The sequence below is a fragment of the Peromyscus californicus genome, unplaced genomic scaffold (assembly GCF_007827085.1).
Source record: "Peromyscus californicus insignis strain IS unplaced genomic scaffold, ASM782708v3 Scaffold_9__1_contigs__length_137607984, whole genome shotgun sequence".
NCBI classification, from domain to species: domain Eukaryota; kingdom Metazoa; phylum Chordata; class Mammalia; order Rodentia; family Cricetidae; genus Peromyscus; species Peromyscus californicus.
This window is the reverse complement of record NW_026294617.1, coordinates 129096145-129119641: the sequence shown is the minus strand read 5'-3', so window position 1 is coordinate 129119641 and position 23497 is coordinate 129096145. Positions and strand designations below refer to the sequence as shown.

The 23497-nt window shown below is 37.5% G+C and overlaps 1 protein-coding gene across 1 annotated transcript in view; it reads right to left on the bottom strand.

The window, feature by feature from the left end:
• Nucleotides 1-23497, bottom strand: part of Adgrl4 (adhesion G protein-coupled receptor L4) — a 95140-nt gene that overhangs the window by 8857 nt on the left and 62786 nt on the right. The window contains exons 8-12 of the mRNA XM_052731264.1: nucleotides 22099-22304; nucleotides 20670-20846; nucleotides 19230-19433; nucleotides 16563-16783; nucleotides 16374-16440 (exon numbers count right to left, since the gene is read on the bottom strand). Of these exons, the coding sequence (XP_052587224.1) occupies nucleotides 16374-16440; nucleotides 16563-16783; nucleotides 19230-19433; nucleotides 20670-20846; nucleotides 22099-22304 (875 nt within the window). The remainder of the gene's footprint in view (nucleotides 1-16373; nucleotides 16441-16562; nucleotides 16784-19229; nucleotides 19434-20669; nucleotides 20847-22098; nucleotides 22305-23497) is intronic.

Here is a 23497-nt window from a genome sequence, read left to right as displayed (position 1 = left end):
TGGCAAGGTATAGATTAATGGAAATTGATTAATTTAAGCTGTACGAACAGTTAGCAAGAAGCCTGCCATGGCTATACAGTTTGTAATCAATATAAGTCTCTGTGTTTACTTGGTTGGGTCTGAGCGGCTGTGGGACTGGCGGGTGAGAGAGATTTGTCCTGACTGTGGGCCAGGCAGGAAAACTCTAGCTACAAGCAGCCCCTTCACACAGCCAGCTGGGATCTGGGGCTTCAGTCCTGCACTTACATGGAAGTGAGTTTGGTCAAGAACATGAAGGACCATAGAAACAAGTTCTCCCCTGGAGCCTCTGGTAGGGCTGAATTCAGGACAGAGAGCTTCTTAGAACTGAGGCAGTTGATCAATACAGACTTCTGACCTGTGTACCTGTGAGACACATGTGCATTATGCATGCTAAAAAACTTTGGTCATTTTTATGGCAATGAAGACAAAGAAATGAGGAAATCTACAGATGTATGTGTAATGTATACAGTTAGCATATATAATGAAAGTCCCTATGATTATGGATGATTATTGATTATGCTTAAGTAAAAATTAACCCTTATATAATATACAGTCATTTATCATTAGCTCATGTTTATTATTGATGTTCTATGTATTTAATTAAAAATCAATTATGTAAGGTTGTCTTTGTTTATTATTTGTGGATTATGCTCCTGTTTCTTAAATCAAATGATTAATATTAATTATACTAACAGCTGACCTCCTTTGAACTGTCACCCATGCTACTTGTTCTTTCCAGTTCCTCCCAATCTCCTTTGTGCTGTACTCCATTCCCAGCATTGCCTGGTGTGCTAAATATACACGTTACTTGCCAGTTTAAATCTCAGAAACACAATGAGTATTTTGTTGTGTGTGCTCCATACTATATTTGGGACACACACAACTCATTATTTATCTAAAATTCAATTGGCCTGACACAATTTATTTTGTAGGTTAACCCTGATTTTTACAGGCTTACAAGTGTTCACACTCAAATTCCTGCACCATTGAGGACAGGACATCTTAGAGGAAATCCCAAGGCTGTCTCCCTCTCCACAGAGGCCAGTTTCTAACAGCATAAAAAGAGCATGTCAAAGTTTGAGGGGGTGAAATTTCAGATCCTGTCATAGAACCTAAACATGTATGTATGTGTAAAGACTGCCCACATGCTTCAAAATTAGGAAGTGGGTAAAAGCACATAAAGCCCTGAGTGCAGGAAAGAATGCACATAGATTTGACAGCATGCTTTCTCTTTGGAAATACCTCACAGTACATAGGAAAGCTGTGCCAGGAAGCAAGGAATTGGACTGATGAACACCTTTGTTAAAGTCTTCATTAGGGGCTGGGCTTGTGATGCAGTTGGTAGAATATTTGCTTAACATACACAAAATCCTAGGTTCCATAAAGTGGGTAGTGTGCACACTTGTAACATCAACACAAGAGTCATGGAGGCAGGAAGATTAGACACTAAAGTCATCCTCAATTACATAATGAGGCTGGGATACATGAGATCTTGTTTCTGAGTAAGTAAAGTAATGGATAGACATAAAATCTGCAAATTTTACTATAAAAAGGTAAAAGTTTACTGAAAGTTCACAGAAACTATGACATCTCAGTATATGTTGACCTATTCTTAACACTGTGAAGTCAGCTGAGTAACTTCTCTCCCACAGAGGCCGAGACAACACCATGTGCTCCATCTGGCTTAGCACTTGCCTCAGAATAGCTACCTCAGGAATATCTACAGAGTTAAAAGCTATTCCTCTGCTAAGATTCCAACACTGGCCCGAGAGAGAGTAGACAACAGAGAAATGGAAGGACAGTGTACAATTATATGACAAAACAACTGTTGAGTTCCAAACATATTGAAACACCTGAAGCAGTCTGAAAACATAATAGGTCCATTCAAGAGGGCTCTAAACAACATCACAAGAGAAGATCACCAATAGACCTCTCTGGGACAGTGTGTGCTTTCTGATGTTACACTAATCTCTTGAGGTTTACATGTTAGTAGGCAGCAAAGTTTTCCGAGCAGGCAATGCCTGTTGGGAAACACACTTGGAAAAAGAGTTGATCTTCGATAATGTATCTTTTCACAAGTACTTATAAGTGGCTGAAACACTGACATTCACCAACTCTGACAAAAATACCTTTTAACACTAATATTCATTGAGTGAATAAATATTATTAATGATCTATGTGGTACTGTTCATGACTTCTTAATTTTCCTTCTATTATAATTATAGAATTGTAACTGGTGATGCTTTTATTAACTTTGTTTTCTGCTTAGGACGTCGGAATTACAAAGATATTAAATAATTCACATGAGATTATGGGTAGGAAGGACCAGAGGGCAGAGTCATTCCTAATAGGTTACAGAGTTTATGCTAACAAATATTTTATAAAACTATCAAACTGCAGATGAAAACCAGCAAGGAGACACTAAAGTGATATTAAGACTTGAAGACATCCATCACACAAGCATTGACTTGTAGAACTGGCCAACAGTCAGTTCATTATTGGTTTATTCTTATTCAAATTGGTCAAAACATCAATGATGGAGCCTTCTGGTGGAGACTAGGACAATGTGCAGAGAGAGAAGTCCTCTCCTGAAGGCAGACATCCTCTCAGTTTTCCAGGGATCAGAGAATGTGACGCTAGTCAACAAGGCTTTCCATCCGGCACACTCTGAATATGTTTTGCTTGTTCTACTGGTGTGGCAATGTGGATATATGATGTGAAAATAATCTAAACATAATTTTAGCATGGCAGCTGGTAATTTTCTAAGGATTATTAAGTGTTCACATTTAAGCTGGGAGTGTCTCTATTGCCCTTACATGTTCCTGGCTGTATGAAGTCACAGGTCACACGAGAGTGTTGCAGAGTTTTGTTTCTCCAAGTAGTAGGTTCACCCTCTGCTGCTTTTCTCTCTACTATAACATATTATAAGGTATGCACATGGGTGCTCAGGTCACATCATCTACCTTTAACAAGGGATCTCAGTAACACATACAGTTGAGCTTCACATGTCTCTAAGGGCACTGTGGTCAAACAGCACCAGTAATAAATATACACATGAGAAAATATCAAATGAACATTTTTCCTACTTCTAGAGTAAAAATTTTGCCAGCCAGGTTGCAAGAGTCTGCACAAGCCAATAGGGTTGATCTCCATAAAGATCTGATCACATTTGATACAGTGAGTTTAATTGTCATGAAGACAATACACGGCATAGATTTAGATGCATTTTCCAGTTGCATTTAAGATTACACAGTATTTAGTTCAATAGATACCTTCTCTTATGTCAAATACATGTCTAGAGATGTTGTATATGCGTCTTCCTAATTAGTCATTTGACTAATGTTCTTTTGGAGAAAAGTGCTGGTCTTCATGAGGTAGTAAACTAACTTAAATAGTGCAAGGAAGAAAATCAGGTGGCAAATTTAGGTGTATTTTTTTCCTATAAATTTAAGTAATGACAGTAAATTTGGTAAATATCATTTCAAATGCTAAAAGACAGCATCACTGAAGAGGTTAAGGAGTATTGGAACAGTCTTCTGTGATGGAGTCTGGTACACAGTCACCTGAACATGAACATTAAATGCATCTGTGTGAGACTGGAGCTGAGGGAGTCTTCTAAACAAAGTAGAAATAGGGATGCATCTCAGAGGCTTGCCTAGGTAAGCACAAAACTCTGGGTTCAATTTCCAGCACAAAATAAAAGCAGAAAAACACATTCTATTTATATAATTTAATTACTGTATTTATAACAAAATAAAATTTTAATTTCAGATAATGAAATTTAAATATCTTAGTAGAGTATATATCAAATGCATGAAGCATTTTTATTTCATGTTTAATTCTTTAATCTTTTCAAGAATGTTTTATAATGTATGTACTACGTAGTGTTAGGAAGTGTGCATAAACCAGTAACAGTTTTCTAGATGTGAAGACATATTCAATAAAGTGTACACTTTCTTATGGATGACTCAACTTCTAAATAGAATACATGACTTCTAGAGCAGCATTAAGTTCAGTTCCAGGCCTGATATTAACTAGATGGCTTGTTGAGCTGTCTTCAGTTTGCTTTCTTAATACATAAACCTGAGCAATATTAATGTTTATCTTAGAGATTTTTGTCTGAATAAAATTATACAGTTATTGTAAGGTTCTCTGAATTATACTCAGTATGTATGTGTCCAACAAATAGTGAATCAATAATGGCTCTTGGTCTATAATCCATGACCCATAAGAATAGAGCTACTTCTAAGTTTTGTTTTTGGAGTCTCAAGGTCAGGAATAATGATTTGTATCTAACAGGCTCAATATTCACATGTTATGTAGAAACTAAAATTCTAATTAATTAAAAAAATAGTATTCTATACTCAAGTTATCTTAATCGTCTGTATAAAGAAGCCATCACCTGATCAGCTGTTAACTGAACAAATGTGTAAAATGACCATAATTTGTCTCACATCTTGATGATTTTGCTACAAAAGTTTCTCATTAACACTAAATTATTTGAAGACAAAAGTAACTGTTGAAACAGAGACATGAATTATCAAAATGTAATGATGCTGGAGTGTAGTGAAGTAATGGAGCACTTGCAGAAGGTTCTCTAGACTCTCAACACCAGAGTGAAAGAAAACAGAAACAAGTACATTGCCAGTTGTCAGAAGAGGATGACCCTCTAGTAAGAACTGAGCAAGGAGAAGGATGCGCAAAGTGGCTGCAAAGACTGTGTTCCACTTCCTGGACTTTATGGACAGACTAGGGGTGTCTCCATGTTGACACCTTTCAGGAATCACAGATATGTCGTCCTATGGTGTGTGCTCATCAGAACACGGCCTGGATACAAGGATAAAAGCTTTTGTACTGCAGTTGTCTGTTAGGATATATCCCCTTCCCACCCCAGCCGATTTCCTATGATAGCTAATTAAGGGCTCTCTCTTCTTGGCTATGGAAAAAATTTTGTTCTAACAATGGTGATCTTTGACAACAAGAGAACTATTTATAATTCATATTTTAGCTTGTTTCCATTAGAAATATTTTACACTACAAGGTTTTTGATGTTTAAAAATATTTTACTAAAAATGAAAGGAGGGAGAAGAGAATGGAATACTTATAAACTAGAGGATAAAGTGACCCCTGTGACTGGAAGTAAATGTCGTGGGCTCGTTTTTATAGCTGGTTTTAACTGTAGTTAGTCACAGTCCATGGAAGCAGAGGTGAAGGAGAAAAGCTGTGTGCAAAAAGCGTTTACTACAGTTGTTCATTTCAACATCACGGCAGAAGAGAAACTGTACGATGAATTCTTTTTTGTTACGGTTTCAGAAATGAAACATTCTCCTTTTATACCCACTTGCAGAATAAAATGTGGCTGGAGGTTAGCGGGAGCAACAGCACCTTACATAAACGTACAGTTACTTGACTCTTCATTAGACTTTAAGGCAGACTTTGTATAGTTTAATTCAAAGATACAGCATTCAAATCATTGCTAAGTTAAATTTTTAAAGTTATTTTTGTTATTTTTAATCATGTGTATGGCCGCATACATAAATGTAGGTGCTCCTGAACACCCAAGATGTCAGATCTCCTGGAACTGGAGTTACAGGTGGTTGGTAATTATCTGACTTGGGTGCTGGGACCCATACTCTGGTCCTCTGGAAGAGCAGTACACATTCTTAACCACTGAGCCATTTCTCTAGCATTCCACCCTGGGGAAGCTAGGTTTTAATCTAAAGGGGAAAATCAAAGTGATATAAAATTGTTTCCCAAAATATTTAATTTTCTCCTCCTTTTTTTTAAAGGATACTCATATTCTTATAACACCATTTGCAGTAATTCTGTTGTAGAGTTTCTGTCGTTATCCTCATCTTCGTACTAGAGATACAGGGCACAGAAAGGACTCCCTGAGTGTTCCCTTTACTAATTATGCTGCCGTTGAGACCTCTGGCACTGCCTAGCCAGGATTTTATTTTGTTCAGATGAATTTAAAACACCACATTACATGTTTTAGTGAAAACATACTGCAGACAGCCTTGCTGGCCAGAGACAATAATCCTTCCTAAGAAGAAAACCAAGTAAACATGACAGATTTTAGGGAAAGCTTCCAAGTTTTATGCTTGATTTCTTTCCTTACATTTCCTCTGTGGGAAAGGAAAGAGTGCTTTTGAACAAATTCATCTTGGTGCATCACTCATTTATTTCCTCAACAGTATGACTTGAGTGATTATTGCACATTGAGCCTTAAGAAAAATGTAGTGAAGGAAAATCCATAATATTTTCTTCTCACAGACCTTAAAGCCACCAAAAGAAGATAAATACTGACCAGTCATGAATCAGATGTTTAAAGAACTTACACACATTGTAAACTGGGGAAAGAATTCACAAGAAGAAAGTATAGACTTCTAATTCTAAAAGCATGAGCCAAATATTTATTATAGGCCAATGAGTTAGACAAGACTTCCCTTAGCCATGTTTGAATTGAAGTATACAAGGTAAGTGGGAATTAACTAGGAGAAAAGATGAGAAGGGATTGAGACAAAATGGTTCCATATATAGAGAGAGGTTGCAGAAGGTACAGAGAGGGCATGCCCAACAACCAGCGTGGTTAAACACTGAGAGGCCCTGTAAGAAAGCTGACTAGGTGGGTTACAAGATACAATGTGTCCTATGAAAAGGGTCTGCATGTCGTTGTTGGCCTGGACTGTTGAGCAGTGTCCTTTTCAGGTTAGCATTCAATGGACATCACATTAAAGTAAGCTAAGAGAGACCCAGGTAGTCGACCTCCAGCTTCTGCTATATCTACTGGGGTACCCTGTTCTAGTCACACATGCAAATTACATTCCTTTGCATGTGGTTCAACATGCATGGAAAAGCATGAGCAACACCCCACTTCTATTTCCTTATTCTATGCCTATCAGGGTGGTTACCAAGTGTGGTGGTATCATGTTCCCCAAAATATTGTGCACCCTAATAAACTTATCTGGGGTCAGAGACAGAACACCCACAAGATACAAAGACTAGAAAATGGTGGCACTCACACCTTTAATCCTAGCATTCCAGAGGTAGAAATCCCTCTGGATCTCTGTGAGTTCAAGGCCACATTGGAAACAGCCAGGCATGGTGACACATGCCTTTAATCCCAGGGAGTGATGGCAGAAAGCGAGGAAGCTGTGGCCTGTTCTGTCTCTCTGATCATCCAGCGTTCATCCCAATAACTGGCCTCAGGTTTGATTTTATTAATAAGAACTTCTAAGATTCCCGCTACAACCAAGTTCACAGAAACATACCCAGACACTGGAGTAGTGGAAACATGTGATGGCCATTATGGTCAACCACATAGGATTTTACTACAAGTCAGTTTTGATTTGTATAAAAAGCCCCAATGTAAAAAAAAAAAATAATTTTGGCATGGAGGTGTTTTATAGATGCCCTACACAGTAGCACTAACTTGAAGTATTTTTATACTCTCAAAAGTTTCTATGGTTTGAAGATAAATAAACTAACAGGGCACTCTTAGAATAAATCATATGCAGAGTTATAGACTTGATCCCAAGAACACTGTGAAGCCAAGAAAGATGGTAATAGAGCACATGGAGGGGGCATCACTTGGCTGCAGATGACTTGTGCAAGTGCCCTGTGCTACTCTCCGAGGATGATCAGAATACATACTTGCCTCTTGATTAAATTAAACAATTAAAAAAATTCATCATGAACAAATTCTTGAAGGTTTTATGACTTAGATTCAAGATAATATAAATGATTTGCTTTATTGTAATCAATCCACTTACAGAAATTTATCTGCTTCTTAAATTATAAATAGTAGAGAACCCCTCTAGGCACTTCTAAACAGATAAGTCTAGATTATAGTACCAAAGTGCAAAAATCTTGTGAAATCTGATCTACCAAATGCTGTTCCTATTTTTATTTTCATGCATTGCAGAAACTTCTGTGAGGATCAACTGAGACATATTAAAAGGTTTTGTGAAGATTAAAAGATTATGCAAATGTACACCAAGTACTAATTCTAAAGACTGTGTGGACCTACCAACACTGTCAGTGCCTTCCTCTCCTGGGCTCCCCTGTAGAACCCCGACTGCAGAAGGATGCTCACAAGGGAGCATTTGCAATCAGCATCATTTTAGACACCTCTTTATAATTGGGTTTGAGAGACTTAAGGTAATTTTAAGAAACATTTTTATTTTATCTCTAATTTTTACAAGTTTATCCAACTCTTATGAAATTCTCTAGTGAGTCCCCAAAGATTATCTTTGAAAGTATTTTCAGTAACAATACAGCTCCTGTGTATGAGAACATATTGAAAACCAGCAATGCATCATTTATATTGCTTTTCTTTCCCTCTCAAAAAACAGCCCCTCCACTTCATGTCTTTAAAAAATTCTAGCTATCTATTGTTCAAGAAGTTTAGAGTAATATGAAAAACAAAAACTGAACTACTTATTCATACATAGTATAGAGAAAGGCTGGAATATTAAAATGCTTTAAACCCCAGATATCACTGGAAGATAGAACAAAAAGCATGCTGGCATTAAATTGAAACTCTCAATGAAAATGGTGGTCTGATCTTCACAAGATTAAACTTAAAAACTGGTAGCATTTCTTAGTATAGCTTTAATGTGGTTATCCTATGTACAGTGGCTACTCCTTGACTGTAATTTCTCATGTCTGTGCTCTTTGTACAAGAATACAGCTAATGTTAGTAGTACAGTCTAGACTAGAGGCAGCTCCCAGTGAAGGGAGCATGGGATATGTTCCACAGGAGACTTTTGACTCTAGAGATGTCTTTGGTGTCTTCTGAAGGTCGTATTGCTCCTGGAATCTAGGGAGTAGGAGCTGCAGGTGATGTGAACTTCCTCAATGTCTTGGGCAGAGTTACAATGAAGGCTTTGCCCGGTGTCAGCAAACCTGTGTTAAAGAGTGGAATCTCATTGTATGTGGATCCAAGCCACTGCCTCCTCCCTTAAGAGTTAATACAGTTTGGCAGGGCAATCACCTGCCCAAAGGAGCACCAATTGGAGGATAGGTCTACCTTATGGTGTGCTAGAGAGGAGGAACGGCTCACCCTTGAAGGAGATGATGTTCTTTTTCTTCTTAGAATTACACTCTTGTCACTCTCTCTCTCTCAATCACTCCTCCTCCCCTCCCTCTCCTCCCCTCCCCCTCTGCCCCGCCCCCTGCCCCTCCCCCCTCTCCTCTGTTCTCTTTTCCTTTTCCTGTCTTCCTTTCCCTTCCTAACTCTATTCTTTTCCCCCAGGTAACTGCTGAGATTCACAACTTGATTGTCCTGCAGTATTTCTTTTAAATTCTAATAAAATTTCCCTTGAGCTTCTGTTTGAGTCCATTCTTGGAGTCCATTCTTGAATTCTTTAACACTGAGACTAAGAACCCTAAGTGTGAACCCCAGTTTCTACAGTACTATCTTACAAGTACAAAGGGACTCCCCTGAAATTCCAGTAATACTTGGTCTATTGTAATCCTCTCTTTTGTCTTTATTTATTCTAACAAGTTGATACCACAGTAGGTAATAATACCGAATATTGGCATAGATATTAAAATAAAGACTTTCTCATATATTGTTGGCAGAATAAAAAATCAATTCATATAATTGTTTTACAGGATAATTATGTAAAATTTAAAACCTGCACATACTTGCATTTCTACCTCCAAGATATACTGCCTAAGACTGTCTTAATGGATATGCAGCTGTGGTGGGACTTGGACTTTTTTTTTATGCAACACTGTTTTTTAATAAGGAAGTGCTAGAAACAAATATTCATCCTTAGGGAAGTTTTAAATACACACTCATAATAAGCAAGGGTAGAAATGGTAAAATTGTAGGTTCTAATGAGGAAAGACAGATTTGATATATTGTAGGCTATAAGTAATTCAAGTTTTTTTTCTAAGTTTGTAATTGGGTGTGTATATACATACAACAGAAATATGATCTACTAAAATACAGAGTAAATATGAGGAAGGAAGTATAAATGACCCGGCAGAAGTGTGTGTGTGTGTGTGTGTGTGTGTGTGTGTATGGATATGTACATGTATATGGATATACATATATATTTTTTAAAGAGATATTTTAAGTATAAAATTATCAGTACAAAGGCAACCAAGAAACTGGAATTTTCCCAGCAGTCTCATGATGAGCAAAGAGAATCCTGGACCAGGCTGTGTGAAAACTCTCCTCTTCAGGAAAAGATTTACAGCTATACGGAGACAAGGCTGGTTAGTGAAGGGGGTGACCACACCTTGACAGGGACTGCTTTGGTGTGTATATCCTTGGCCTTCTATGTAAACTTTAATCTCACTTCAGGACGTCACTGGATCTCTTCATTCTTCCCAGTGACCACACTGAATAAATCTCCTTTATTTGCTTTCTATAACTAACTTGGCTGTTTTAATTGGTTTCTCCAGAATAGGTGAACAAGTTTGTCTTCTTGGGGCATAGATAGTGACCCTAAGTTCTGTAACAGGAGTGATCCACTGCAGGAAGTGCAAGTGTAGGGTGGAATATACGGTCTTATGGCATTTATATGTTTCTCAATCTTGGACAATCATGAAAATCAAAATGTAATGACATCTCAGAACCTGTGCGTGCATACCCCCCCCAAATGCAAATGTTCACAAGTCCTACCTCGTGTGAGTTATATGAATAATTCATTTTCAGTAGTTTTAATTGGCATTTCTTGAAAAGGGGCTAGGAGATTAGACACAGAAGAAGAAGTCAGAGGGGCATGCTGCAACACCTGAGTGGTACACTATTGGAGTGAATGCACACTGCATTGCTCTATTACATCAGTTTTGGTTTAAATCCTAATGAAAGATCACAGCTTTAAAGAAAGTTGGAGGTCTCCATCAGGTCCTTCCCTTTGGCTTGGGGAGCCCTATGGAAGAGGGGAGGAAAGATTGTAGGAGTCAGAGGATGGAGAACATGGGCCACAGAATCAGCACAGAATCAGCTAAGCAGGGCTTATGTATACGTTATAGCTGTAGCTTGGTGTTCTTGTGAGACTCCTAACTGTGGGAGTGCGTGTTTCTCTGACTCTTTGGTCTGCTCTTGAGACTCTTTCTCTCCTATTGGTTGTCCTGTTCAGCCTCACTATGAGGGTTTTCACCTTGTATTATTGTATCTTGTTTTGTTGTGTTTGACTGTTATCTCTTGAAGGCCTGCTCTTTTCTGAAGGGAAACATAAAGAGGAGTAGAACTTGGGGAGAAGATAGGTGGGGGAGGTTGGAAGGAATAGAGGGAGGGGAAATTGTGGTTGAGATGCATTGTATGGGAGAAGAGTCTATTTTCAATAAAAGAAAGAAAATTCCTTATGTGGACTAGTTTAATTAGCATTTGGTTCAATCAAGAAAATCTTAGCTGAGTGGTGGTGGCTCACACCTTTAATCCCAACCCTGGGGAGGCAGAAGCAGGCCAATCTTTGTGAGTTCAAGGGTAACCTGGTCTACAGAGCTAGTTCCAGTACAGCCAGAGCCACACAGAGAAATCATGTCTCAAAAAAAAAAAAAAACTAATGAGAGAGAGAGAGAGAAAGAGAGAGAGAGAGAGAGAGAGAGAGAGAGAAAGACAGAGAGAGATTCTATTTTATTTTCTCTATTTTAGTTAGCTTTTTTTAGCAGCATGTATTTTAAACCACAAATTCTAGGTAATAGCAGGAACATATATTATATTTTGCCATAATTAAATGCTGTGACATATTCATTAACATTTTAAAAGCTAGGATCAGCACAGGCACACATACTCACATGTGTTGTATTTGATCACACATATTCTAATGCATATGATTTGGGACTTTGGAAATTCTGTTTCCAAATTTGTCTTTTTGTTTGACTTTTTAGCACAAAAGGTAAAAATAGGAGAGTCATAACATAAGATTTTCTTCTGAATAATTTGGAATTTTCCTTTTTTAATTGCTAAAGAATGGATACTTTATAAAGTGTGATGTTTATTATTGCATTGCTGAGTTATTTCAGCATCATTTATCTTTTAGGTTTCTAAGACACAAAGCCATCAACTACCCAAAGAAAGACCACATGGCCCTTCATGTGGCCTCATGTATTACTAGGTTTTTATTAGCAAATCGATTAAAATTCAAAAATGATTACTAAGGACTCATTAGGCACTTCTAGGGTTGCCCAAAAATGTACACAGAAAGTTACCACACATAATAATGAAGTGTGAAAGGTACAACAGAAGATTAGAATCCAAACTTTATGGGAGCACATTAGAGAAGTAAAATAGTTTCAAGTCTGTGAAGTGTCCTGTGAGTCTCTGCACTAGTTAATACTTCTTGGAAGAAGAACTTCCCAGAAGGTAACAAGATTATTGAAGGAAAAGACTCCCAATTTTTTTTCAAGCAAGTGTCGTGACAAGGATAAAGGTCGTGATGTGAAGAGATATGGTAAGATAAGGTTGAAAACAGGAAGAGAGAAGTGTATTCCCAAGAACTCCATCATTACTCCCTGGTCGTGGCTTGTCTAGGCAAGGAGAACTGTCAGCACTAAGGCCAAGGCAGTAGGCAATGAATTTACCTTGGCTCAGACTATCCCAACATGAAATCTAATGGCAGGAAAAAGAGATCGGAGGTGATTATAGAAGAGTCAAAAAAAAATGAAAGCTGGGGTTTAAATAAAGGCAAGAAATAGTTTCACGCCCTACTTATGGAGCTGGAGCTCAAGCCAGTCACTTACCACTTTCAAATCTTATTTTTAAATGCTCCAATGGGATAGTAAAGCTATAGGCTAGCAAAGGACACAGAGTATTAAGTACTAGCCATGTGTATCAGAGTAGTGTGTAGTAACTTGTAAAGCAAATACTTATTATTAATACAAGAAATTTAGTGGGGGATAGAAAAGGCCTGATTGTTAAGGTGGAGAACTAGATAAGTTTATTTACTTACTCAGTAACTAGTTAGTTTAGTTTGTTAGTTAGAAATGACAGTCTAGACCAGGGTGACAACTGTGGGAAAGGTAATTCTTGAATACTTGGAAGAAAAAGCCTATGGTGGTACCTGGTTTCAGTGATATTTCTTGCTCTGCTCTTTCCTTATTCTCTGGAAGAATCCCACAAGCTGAAAGGGCTGCTGGACAGCACCTCAAGTTCACATTTAAACCCTGTCCTGTTTCACATAAATGCACAACCCGCTCTTGCTGCCTCTCTAAGCTGTATCCTCCATCCCTGTCAGGGCTGTTGGGAGGCTATGACAGCCTCCTGATCTCTCTGAGGCCACTGGTGTCATTGTGCAGTCCTCTGCTGTGTGTTCTGTCTGCTTTCTCGTTGGAGCTACTGCATGCAGGCGAGTCACTGTCACATTGTCACAGTACTGCTCGTGCTGTGTCATTCTTCCACTATCTGGGACTTTGTTACATGGTTCAGCATGTTTTCCCACTACAATATTCCCAGTGATTTCCCAAAGAATAGGTGTTCACTGTCCCCCAATGACAAATGATAAAATTTGAATATCTGAACTCCATACATAAGGAAATCTCTACTCTGTTCACATGCTTTAACTCCCTGTAGAGGACTGGGGAGGTTGCATGACTGGGTCTTGGATTCTGTGTGCTCTTTGTCCAGGTCCAGTGACTCTCCATTTTTTTCCAGAATGATCTGCTCACCTACTGGTAGGGGGAAACTTTATGACATCACCTTAGTTTTGTCCTTTGGTTCTTTACTTACTTATTGTTTTTGGTTTATGTGATGATCTCCATGAAGATTTTATACATAGGCATTTATAGTACTCTGTTTCTACACTGGTCCTGTTTAATTGTCAGAGAGAAGCAACCATATTTCCATTCAACACTTTCTCTTAGCTGTTTGCAGCATCATTTGGCCTGGGGAGCCTGTGACCCTTTCTCTTGTTTCTCTTTTCCTCTTGCCTTTTCTTTCTCTCCTTTTCCCCCTTCCTCCCTCCCTCCCTTCCTCCCTCCCTCCCTCCCTCCCTCTCTTCCTTCCTTCCTTCCTTCCTTCCTTCCTTCCTTCCTTCCTTCCTTCTCCCTTTTCTTTTTCAGTGTTTTATTTTGAAACAGGGTCTTCTTTTTTAGCCCAGACTGGTCTGAAGTTGCTGCGTAGCTGAGGATGACTGTGGAGCCCTGATACTCTTGCATTAGTGTATCAAATTCTAAGATTAGAGTTATGCACCAGTATACCTACATATATCTCTCTGTAGAAGAGCTGAAGTTTTTGTGTGTCCCCTCATCTTTCACTTTCAGGAACATGGCATGATAACTCTTTTCCTTCTGCTCTGTTAGATATTCTAGGAAGCATGAAGCCTGCAGGAAACCCGGATCAGAAATGGGTGATGGTCTCTGTGCTCACATGTGGCCTTCAACCAGGAGACACATTTCAGTGAGCTCATAAAAGTACGTTCACCATGCCCTGCTGTTCTTGGGTGATCACTGCCTTTCCTTAACACTGGCAGCAAAAACAAAAAGGTCTAGAAACATTGCCCTTTATTGTGGCCAAGGACTCCTAACTGTGAACTATCTGTGTTGAGACATCAACTGCCCTACTGTCTCTTTAGAAAAAAATATGTGGAGACTCAGTCCAAGAAAAAAAATTGCTGGCACACAGTTTCTCTGACTTATCATTGAACAAGGAACTAGTCTGTGGCAAGAGGAAACAGTTCAATTGATAGCATGCTATGCCATTGCACTGCGAGATGTGTAAGTGTGGCTGCAGAGTCAGGGTGACTAGAATGGACTAATTCACTTCGATACAGTAATTAATAGTTTGGGGTATTTCATAAGACACAATAATTATAATGTTATGTTATAGAGACAGCCAAGGTCTCTCACCTGTTTCTTAAGGAACCCCAACTTCTGGTTAACCTGGGAAAGATTAGCATGATAAAACTGCATGGAGGTGAACTGATTTGCTCATTCCAAACTAGAACATTGTGATGGAGTTACCTTACACTTTTGGAAAGTTTTCAGGATTCAGTTTTAGATAGTCCATCCAGAGTCTGAGTAATTTACTCTGAGGTATGTATCTTCATGTATATGCAACTTTAAAACACGATTTCGTAGAAAAATACTACCCCATCTTGTTTTAGAGAAACATGGTCCCATTTCTTCCTGTTTTCAGCATAATTCCTAGATTTCCATGTTCATCTAAGCATGAAGAATTATTGTTCACCAAACATTCACTTGCTTTAATGAGAAGAAATCAGTAGAACAGAACACATAAAATGTTTTCACATGAAATACTCATATAAAAACCACCAGTGAAGCTGTATGAATTGGACACCATTTCATCTGTACTATAATATGGACTGTAATACTGGAGCTATAATAAATTATATTAGCTCAAATAATTTCAGTAGATATCTAGCCAGTAGTTTAAAAAAACATTTGCCTGATTAATTCTGAGAATAATAAACAGTTATCTGTGGTCATCAGGAAGCATAATTTTTTAAATATACTTGATTTTACCCACATCACTAGCAAAAAAAGCTTGATGAGAATTCTCTGCTTTACATATGAAGTCATTTCTACTTAACAGTTCCCTCACAGCCATAAAAGATTCAAGAGAAAAGAGAGGAAAAGGAAAAAGGAGACCAGTTTATGGCCAAATCATATGGGACAAAGTTGCCCAAAATATTGTCACAGTTTTTGTTCTGACAACACATTCCATTCTTGCATCTCGTCAGGCCTCCCTGACTCATTGACAGACTGTTATATTCAGAATGGCCGCTGCAAACTTTGAGCACTCAGAAATGCTAGGAGACATATAAAAATGTCTTTATTTAGACTAGACCGTATAAAACCTGCCAAATTTGTAGGTCTGAAACCACTTTCAGTAAGAATTAAAAGGCCTTCTTCCTTGTTGAAATAGGACTATCAATAGTTGACTTGTCTGCTTGTGAGAAATAGTGGGTTCTTGTCTCTGATGTTGCAATTTAGTGTAAAATCACTTTGTGATGACAGGGTACATAAAGACGACAAAACACTAAAGATGACAGTCTAATTTTCAAAGATGACCGATCATCGATAAAAGATTAAATAACGTAAACATTTGAAATGCCAGATTATCAGGTGGTTGGCACACTCTCAGTGTTTCAGATGCAGAGACACTACTGAGGAGACAGAATGATACATCTGTCATCCTTATTTTATACTATGCAAAAACCTATCCTTCCCCAAGAAAGTAAATGATGGTAATTGCTTTTCACTTATAAGTTATATATTTTTCTCCATCTTAGTTCAATATGTTAAACGGTACCAAATGACAGACACAAATGTTCGTAATCAGTTTTTACAAAGCAGAATGTCTAGTTTGGGAAATTTCTTCTCAACCATAGCTAACCCTTAAGTTTTAAAAGCAGTTTTTATGTACATACAAGAATGATTAGACATGCTGGTCCTATGAAGCTCCAAATGAAGTTGTTTTCAGTGCTCAGCCAACATCTGAAAAGTGAGAGATAAAATCAGTAAATACGTTGCCTAGACTATAGCAAAACAGCATTCTCAAATATATGCAGAGTATTCAGTAGTGTCTTTCAAATGCTCACAAAGTCCATTTTACTTACACTTTGGTGGTACCATAATACTTGTATCCTAAGGACGCTGAGAATCCAACAACTACAGCTGGGCTGAGATAGCCAAAGATATAAAAGTTCTTGTGCAAAAACCCTTTGTTGTAGATGATTCCCACAACAATGAGATAAAGGTGTATGCCTTCAATGCACATCCAGGCAAAGGCAGCTAAGAAGAAGTAGTGAAGCAGGCCAGCAGTAATAGAGCAGACCAACTACAATGCAAAAGAAGGAAGAAATGATAAGTAACATTTTCCTTAAAATTATCATATCATCCCTCAACTTTCTTCATGAATGTCACTTTATATCATGACTGATCACACTAAAATACTCATGTCTCAAAAGTTTTGTTTTTAAATGTGCTACTTTGTAGTTGATTTAAAAGAACTACATTCCGTCCATGGAAGTGTTAATGCACCCTGCAATAAAATTACACTATTGTCTAGTCCAGAGATTTGTCATTTTAATGCATTGATCTTCTAGGATAAATTGGGGACTCTTCAGACCTAAACTATTTGTTTCTCAGTGGCTGTATGATGGTTTAAACTGACTACTGTCTGGACATAATTCTCCTTTCCATTTTGATAAAGTCCAAAGAACATAAATTATTGTTAAACCATCCAAAAGAAAGGGAGCATCTTGATTAAGTGTCAAAACTTCAGATGTACAAATAGTACGTTTTACCAAAATACCCATTGTAGAATTGCTTCTAGTTGTAAGATTACTACATACATTTGAGATATGTTTTAGTAAATATTTTTCATGAGTATTTACTTATTACTTAGAACTGGAATTAGATTTAAATTTACTTTTAAAAGAATACATTTGAGATATGTTTTAGTTAAACATTTTTCATGAGTATTTACTTATTACTTAGAGCTGGAATTAGATTTAAATTTACTTTTAAAAGAATGTGTGTGCTTGTAAATCTACTTGTCTGTCTGTGTACTATATGCAGGTGGTATCCTTGGAGGTCAGAAGAGAGTGTTAGATTCCTCGAGACTGTACTTAACAGATGGTTTGAGTCACCAGATGTGGGTACGGGAAGTGAACTATGGTCTTTGGCAAGAACAGCAAGGCCTTTTAAGCACTGAGCCATCTCTCCAGCCACTGTAGTTAGGTTTATCAAAACTAATAAAAAAGGTAGCTAGCCATACCCTGATTAGTAATTTTAGGAAATAATATTTTAGTAATTTAATTTAATTTAGTAATTACTAAAATTAATAGTATCTATGGAGAGGCCACACAACATACATACTTATTTCCCTTCTTAAAACAATATAGGCAGTGGAGAAATGGCTAGGTGGTTATGAACATTGGCTCTTGCAGAAGACACGGTATGGTTGCCAGCACCCATGATGGCATACAACCATCTGTAACTACAATTCTAAGGGATCCAATGGCCTTCTCTGAACTCCTTGGGCTCCAGGCATGCAAGTGGTATATATACACACATGCAGGTAAAACACTTATAAAATAAATAAACATAAAAAAGTCAAAATAGTATAATTCAAGAATAAGCAGATTACATGTCAAAATATGTTGGAGACATTTGTATAAAGTTGGGAAACAGAAAGATTTCTGGAAGTTGAAATTTGGAAGTCATTTAGGAAATTGGTGTTGAGCTAGAGCTTAAAAATGGGTAGATAGGATAGGGAAGAGTTGACAAAAATACTCTATGTAATATTTGCAGAGTAAAGATAAAGGAAAGGGGGAAGAGAAAATACACACTGGAGGGTTGAGGGGTGCATACAACCCAGAGGTGTCATGAATCCTGCTGCACAGCATAGCAATATTTGTGTAAACTAATTAAATGGATGTTCCATGGTACCCAATTCAGAAGGAAAATTTAATGACCAGTTACTAGCTTCAGTCCTGGGAAGATTTCCTGGAGGAACAGAAAGGCACAGACACTTTCCTGGTCTGTGGTCCCAAGAATTCATTTCTCGAATCAGTGCACGGAAGGTGCTATTATGTCAGCTTCAGTGTTGCTCACACCCTGACCTAGGGCTGCTGTCAGCCATTGGGTTACAGATGTCCCAGCTGCCTAGAGACCAAGGATGAGTCTTGTGATCAGTAAAGGATTCCTCAAAGGACTCCATGGCAACCATGATGAACTGTTTTAGAAGTGCACTGTTCTTCCTTTTTTCCTTCACTTAGGATCAGACCTTGTCTGCTCCCTCTTCCAGCCTGTAATCCCATTTTTTTCTCATGAACACAACCTTTAATAAATGTGTTATATGTCTAACCCCATTATAGGGCCTGCTTCTGTGCAAATACAGATTAATGAATTATGAAACTCTTTGGTGAGGCCCCAGGTCACTCCACCTGTTTTGTGCTTACTCTCAATCCTAAAACCAACTTCATTTCGATTTCTCTTTAGTCTTTGCTTAATGCCCATGCAAAACCAGGTATTTCTTTGGTATAAAATTTTGGTTTTCCCAATAATTCACATAATGAAGGATTTTTTTTTGTCTAATGAATTTGACGAGTATGTCCTTTAGATATGTTAGCATTATAAAAACCTAGAAGAGATAACTCAATTATCTAGCATGTCTGATCAACTAAGACCTTTATTATAGTTCGTGTTTATGTGATTTGTGCATTGAGAAAATACTAGAGAAAAAAAGAATTAAGCACAGTGGCAGGAGGGTTGTCTACCTTATTTGTATTGATGTTGATCCCAACAAGAAAAACAAGTTCTGCAAGAAAAAGGCTGCAACAGAGGTTCTTGTGAATCGTGGTCCTGGTGCTTTGGATTTCACTGAAGAACCAGAAGGTGAAAATACATATGGCGAGGCAAATCAGTGAGATAATTATTCCAAGCTGAGTGATCCTTGTCAGGATATTATAATCTTTAATTCCCTAAGGGCAAATAATAACAGCATTGTTAAAAGGAAGACTTAGTGACTTATCAAAGGGGCTACAATCCCTAATGAACTTCTCAGGGAAGCATTAATCAAAATGTTCATAAAATGTAAAAATAAAAATGTACATTTTGATGAGAAAAACTTGTACTTGGTGCCCAGAGAACTCTGATATAAATCATGTAGCAGGCTAACAGTACTATAATTAGTGATTTTTTTTCTCTAAGCATAGTATATATTAGTACATGCCTGAATAATGTTATCACCATCAGTTGCATGATGTTGGAAAGGTAATTCATCATTGTAATGGGAAAATGGTTAATTAAAGCAGATTTATCAGTGGTAAGTCCAAGGCTTATGTCTATGAGGTGATTCATCTAAAACACATTAAACAAAGGTAAAAGAGAAATGGGATACGTGGAAGACCAAAACAGTGTAGTTGAGACTGAAATGGAGATGAGTTATTTATTTTTTACATAAAGAATAAAAGCTTTCCCCCCTTAATACACTAGAAAAAAAATCACCATTATGATTGCTACTACTTTAAACAAATGTATGCGATACTTAATAAACTTCATGGATTATAAGTATTAATGGAAGCAAATCAATGACAATGATGAAGAAACTTCATCAGGTTGTTGAAGAATACAACACAGAGATACAGAGAAAGAAATTATATAATAATAATAATAATAATAATAATAATAATAATAATAATAATAATGTCTAAGGAAATACTGAGGAAAAATATGAATTATGAGGATGCTTATCTTACTTTTTTATGTTTGAAAATCTTTGTGGTTTTATGTTCTTAAAGATATATGGGGTAAAAAAGTGCCAAATTTTATCATGCATCAAAATGACCCCATTATAAAGAAAAAGGTCTCTAGATATCATGTCATTAAAATGGGTGGATAGCTATTGAAACATCATGTAAATTCCAGGGCCATGGAAAGATATTAGCTTTAACATGCAACCTAAGAGATGCTATGAACTAGACAAGTCCTTGATAGGAAATAAACTAAAAATTATTATGCATATTATGCATATCTTAGAAGGGAATAAAGAAACAAAGAAAAGCCCAGGCTTTTCAATTACAGTAAGCATACAGTTGGTCCCCAATAAAATATAAAAGTATCATTCTTTTGATGACACCAGGTAAGAAGAGAGAGAGAATGAGGACGATGAAGGATGGTGGGCAGTTTTGGGAACACAAAGCACAAATTTGGCTTACAATGGAGGTACTAGAAGACATCAAAATTGCAAAGTGTGTCAGGTGACTACAGCGGCATGAGGTGTGGGTGTCATTTGAGTACGTCAGTTCACAGCCCTCAGATGACCAGCTGCCGTTGTTCATGGCATCGACTGAATAGTTCCAAAAGGCACAGTATGTCCTGTACTTATCTGGGACCTGAAAAACAGACACTCCACTCATGAGACTATACATCAGAACTGCTTTGGTTGTATTTAAAATATCGCTGGTAGGATAGCTCAATGCTTAACATGTGAACACACGACCAATGCTGACAAGTGACATCTGTTCTTTTGTAGTGGATTTGAAATTTATATTGCAGCAATGCTACATTGTTTTTCAATTTTATAGAGTTGTGATAATTTTTATTAAGTGAAATCATGTATATTTCAAATAGAAAGAGCATTACAGGCATTCATAGCTGTCTTTATTCAGCAAATGCTTATTTTTTAATGATTCATTTATTTTTATTTTATGTGCATTGTTGTTTCGCCTGTATGTATGTCTGTGTGAGGGTGCTGGGTCCTCTGAAAGTGGAGTTACAGACAATTGTGAGCTGCCATGTGAGTTCTGGGAATTGAACCTGAGTCCTTAGGGACCGCTGAGCCATCTCTCCAGCCTGCAAATGCTTATTTTATCAAACAATTGTCAGTTATACACTAAAAAGATAATGTTGACCAAAACAATGTGTGTTTACTGTTGATCTTACATTCTACTTGTAAATAAAAAAATTATGAAATGAGAAAAGCAAAGGAGAAAGAAGAAGAAAATGGAATAGAGGGTAGCCAAAGACTTTTCTTAGGAGATGATGTCTGGTCATGCAGATACATCCTATTTGTGTGTGTGTGTGTGTGTGTGTGTGTGTGTGTGTGTGTGTGTGTGTGTGTGTATGTGTGTGTGTGTGTGTATGACAATGCTACAGCACCCAGCTTCTGTCATGTGCATGTATTTCTGAAGGATTAATTCAGGTTGTCAGGCTTTGCTCACTGAACCATTTCACAAGCTCTTAAATAACATCTTTACATCCTTAAAGATATGGGCTTGGAAACTGCCAAAATTAATAATATACTTAAAGTAAAACTAGGAGATAGCTTAACTTTAGGACATTAAACATATGACTCATTGGCATTGACAAGAAGCTTTGGGAAGAACTAGAAATGCAAAATATTTTATAGAAAGCTAATGAGTGTTGGTGTTGGAGTTCATTGGCAGAGGGCAAACACAGAACAGAAGGACTTGGGTTCTAATCCTATCACTGAAAATGAAGGATCAAAACTATATTACCCTTTTTTGTTTGATTTCCAATATACTTTCTCTCTAAAATTTACATATAATTTAAGTAATGCCACCTGAACATATACCAGTTCATTGAATACATAGCAATTGTAACTAACATTAGACAACAACTTACCTTTACATGACTTAGTGTAAATGTAATTTTTTCAAGTTCATACAGTGTGGGTGGATTTGAGCTGATTGAGGCTGAAATCACTGAAGAAATGACTTTTTCCTTTTCTTCAGGATTATCATTATTCTGAGGGTCCAGTAAGAAGTCATCAGATGGGGAAAGCAAGGGGCCGATGCTCTTATAGCATAGGAATGCAACGGCAACACTGCCTGTCAATCACACAAATGTAGTCAATGGACACATAAACTGAAAGAGTATTGAAGTTCTTAAGCACACAAAGTGAGCGGACAAAAGTTAGACTACACAGAAACCATGAAAACTCGATTGGAATGTGAAGTACAATATCTCATATGCATCATCATATTACATTCCTGTCTTACATTCTTTTCCTCTGTGAACTATTTTGGCATCACCTTTTCACAAACTTTGGTATTCCTGGATAAACTGAGAGCCTGATCCTGACAGAGAGCCAGATTTTGAGATATATTCACCCCTAAAGAAGTGAGCTTTAATTCATGTGCAGATGAATTGGACTACAGAGGACTGAGAACTGATTAAGCTGTGACATGCCACTGAGGTCAGCCTTGTAATCCCTGTAATGCTCCCTCCTAATGCTGAAAACATTCAGTTCTGTGGAGTCAGAGGATCCGTGTTTTACCTTAGTGCTGAAGTGCAGTACCGGAATACAACCCATTGCTGCAGAATCACAAACATAAATATTGACATTATATTCAGAAAGTACCGTGGTAACAAAAATGGGCTCCTCCAAACCACGCTGAAAAGTAACATTCCTTCCATATAATCGTGTGAATTATAACTTCCAAATTACATTCTCGTTCATTTTAATTGATACAATGCCTTATCTAACCTAGATACATCACATGATCTTTCCTTGACCTACTAGCTAGCTTGAAAGACATCTATCCATAAAACATATAGCTAATAATCTATGTGGTGATTAAACTTGCTGGTCAACACCTGTGGAAGAGGGAACCTCAATTGAATTGAAATATTTCAATTAGATTGACCCGTGAGCATGTCTCTGAGGAATTTTCTTGAATGCTAATTAATGTAGATGGGCCAAGCCATGATGGGTAGTGCTGTCACTGGTATGGTATGTCTGGGCTGTGTGAGGAAGGCAGTCTGAGGAGCAGCCAATAGTTCCTCCTCAGTTTCTGCTTAGTTCCATCCACCAGGTTCTCCCTTGCTTCTCTTCATGGTGGACTGTGACCTGGAAGTCAAATAAACTCTTTCCTTGCCCCAGTTTCTTTTGGCCAGTGTTACAGAATTATAACTAGAACAGGCTGATGTATTTGGGCTAGTGATATCAAGACTCTTAGAAATGACAATGATGCTAATGTTTTCTGTGGATTGGCCAGAGCTTGGAGGAAGAACTGTAACT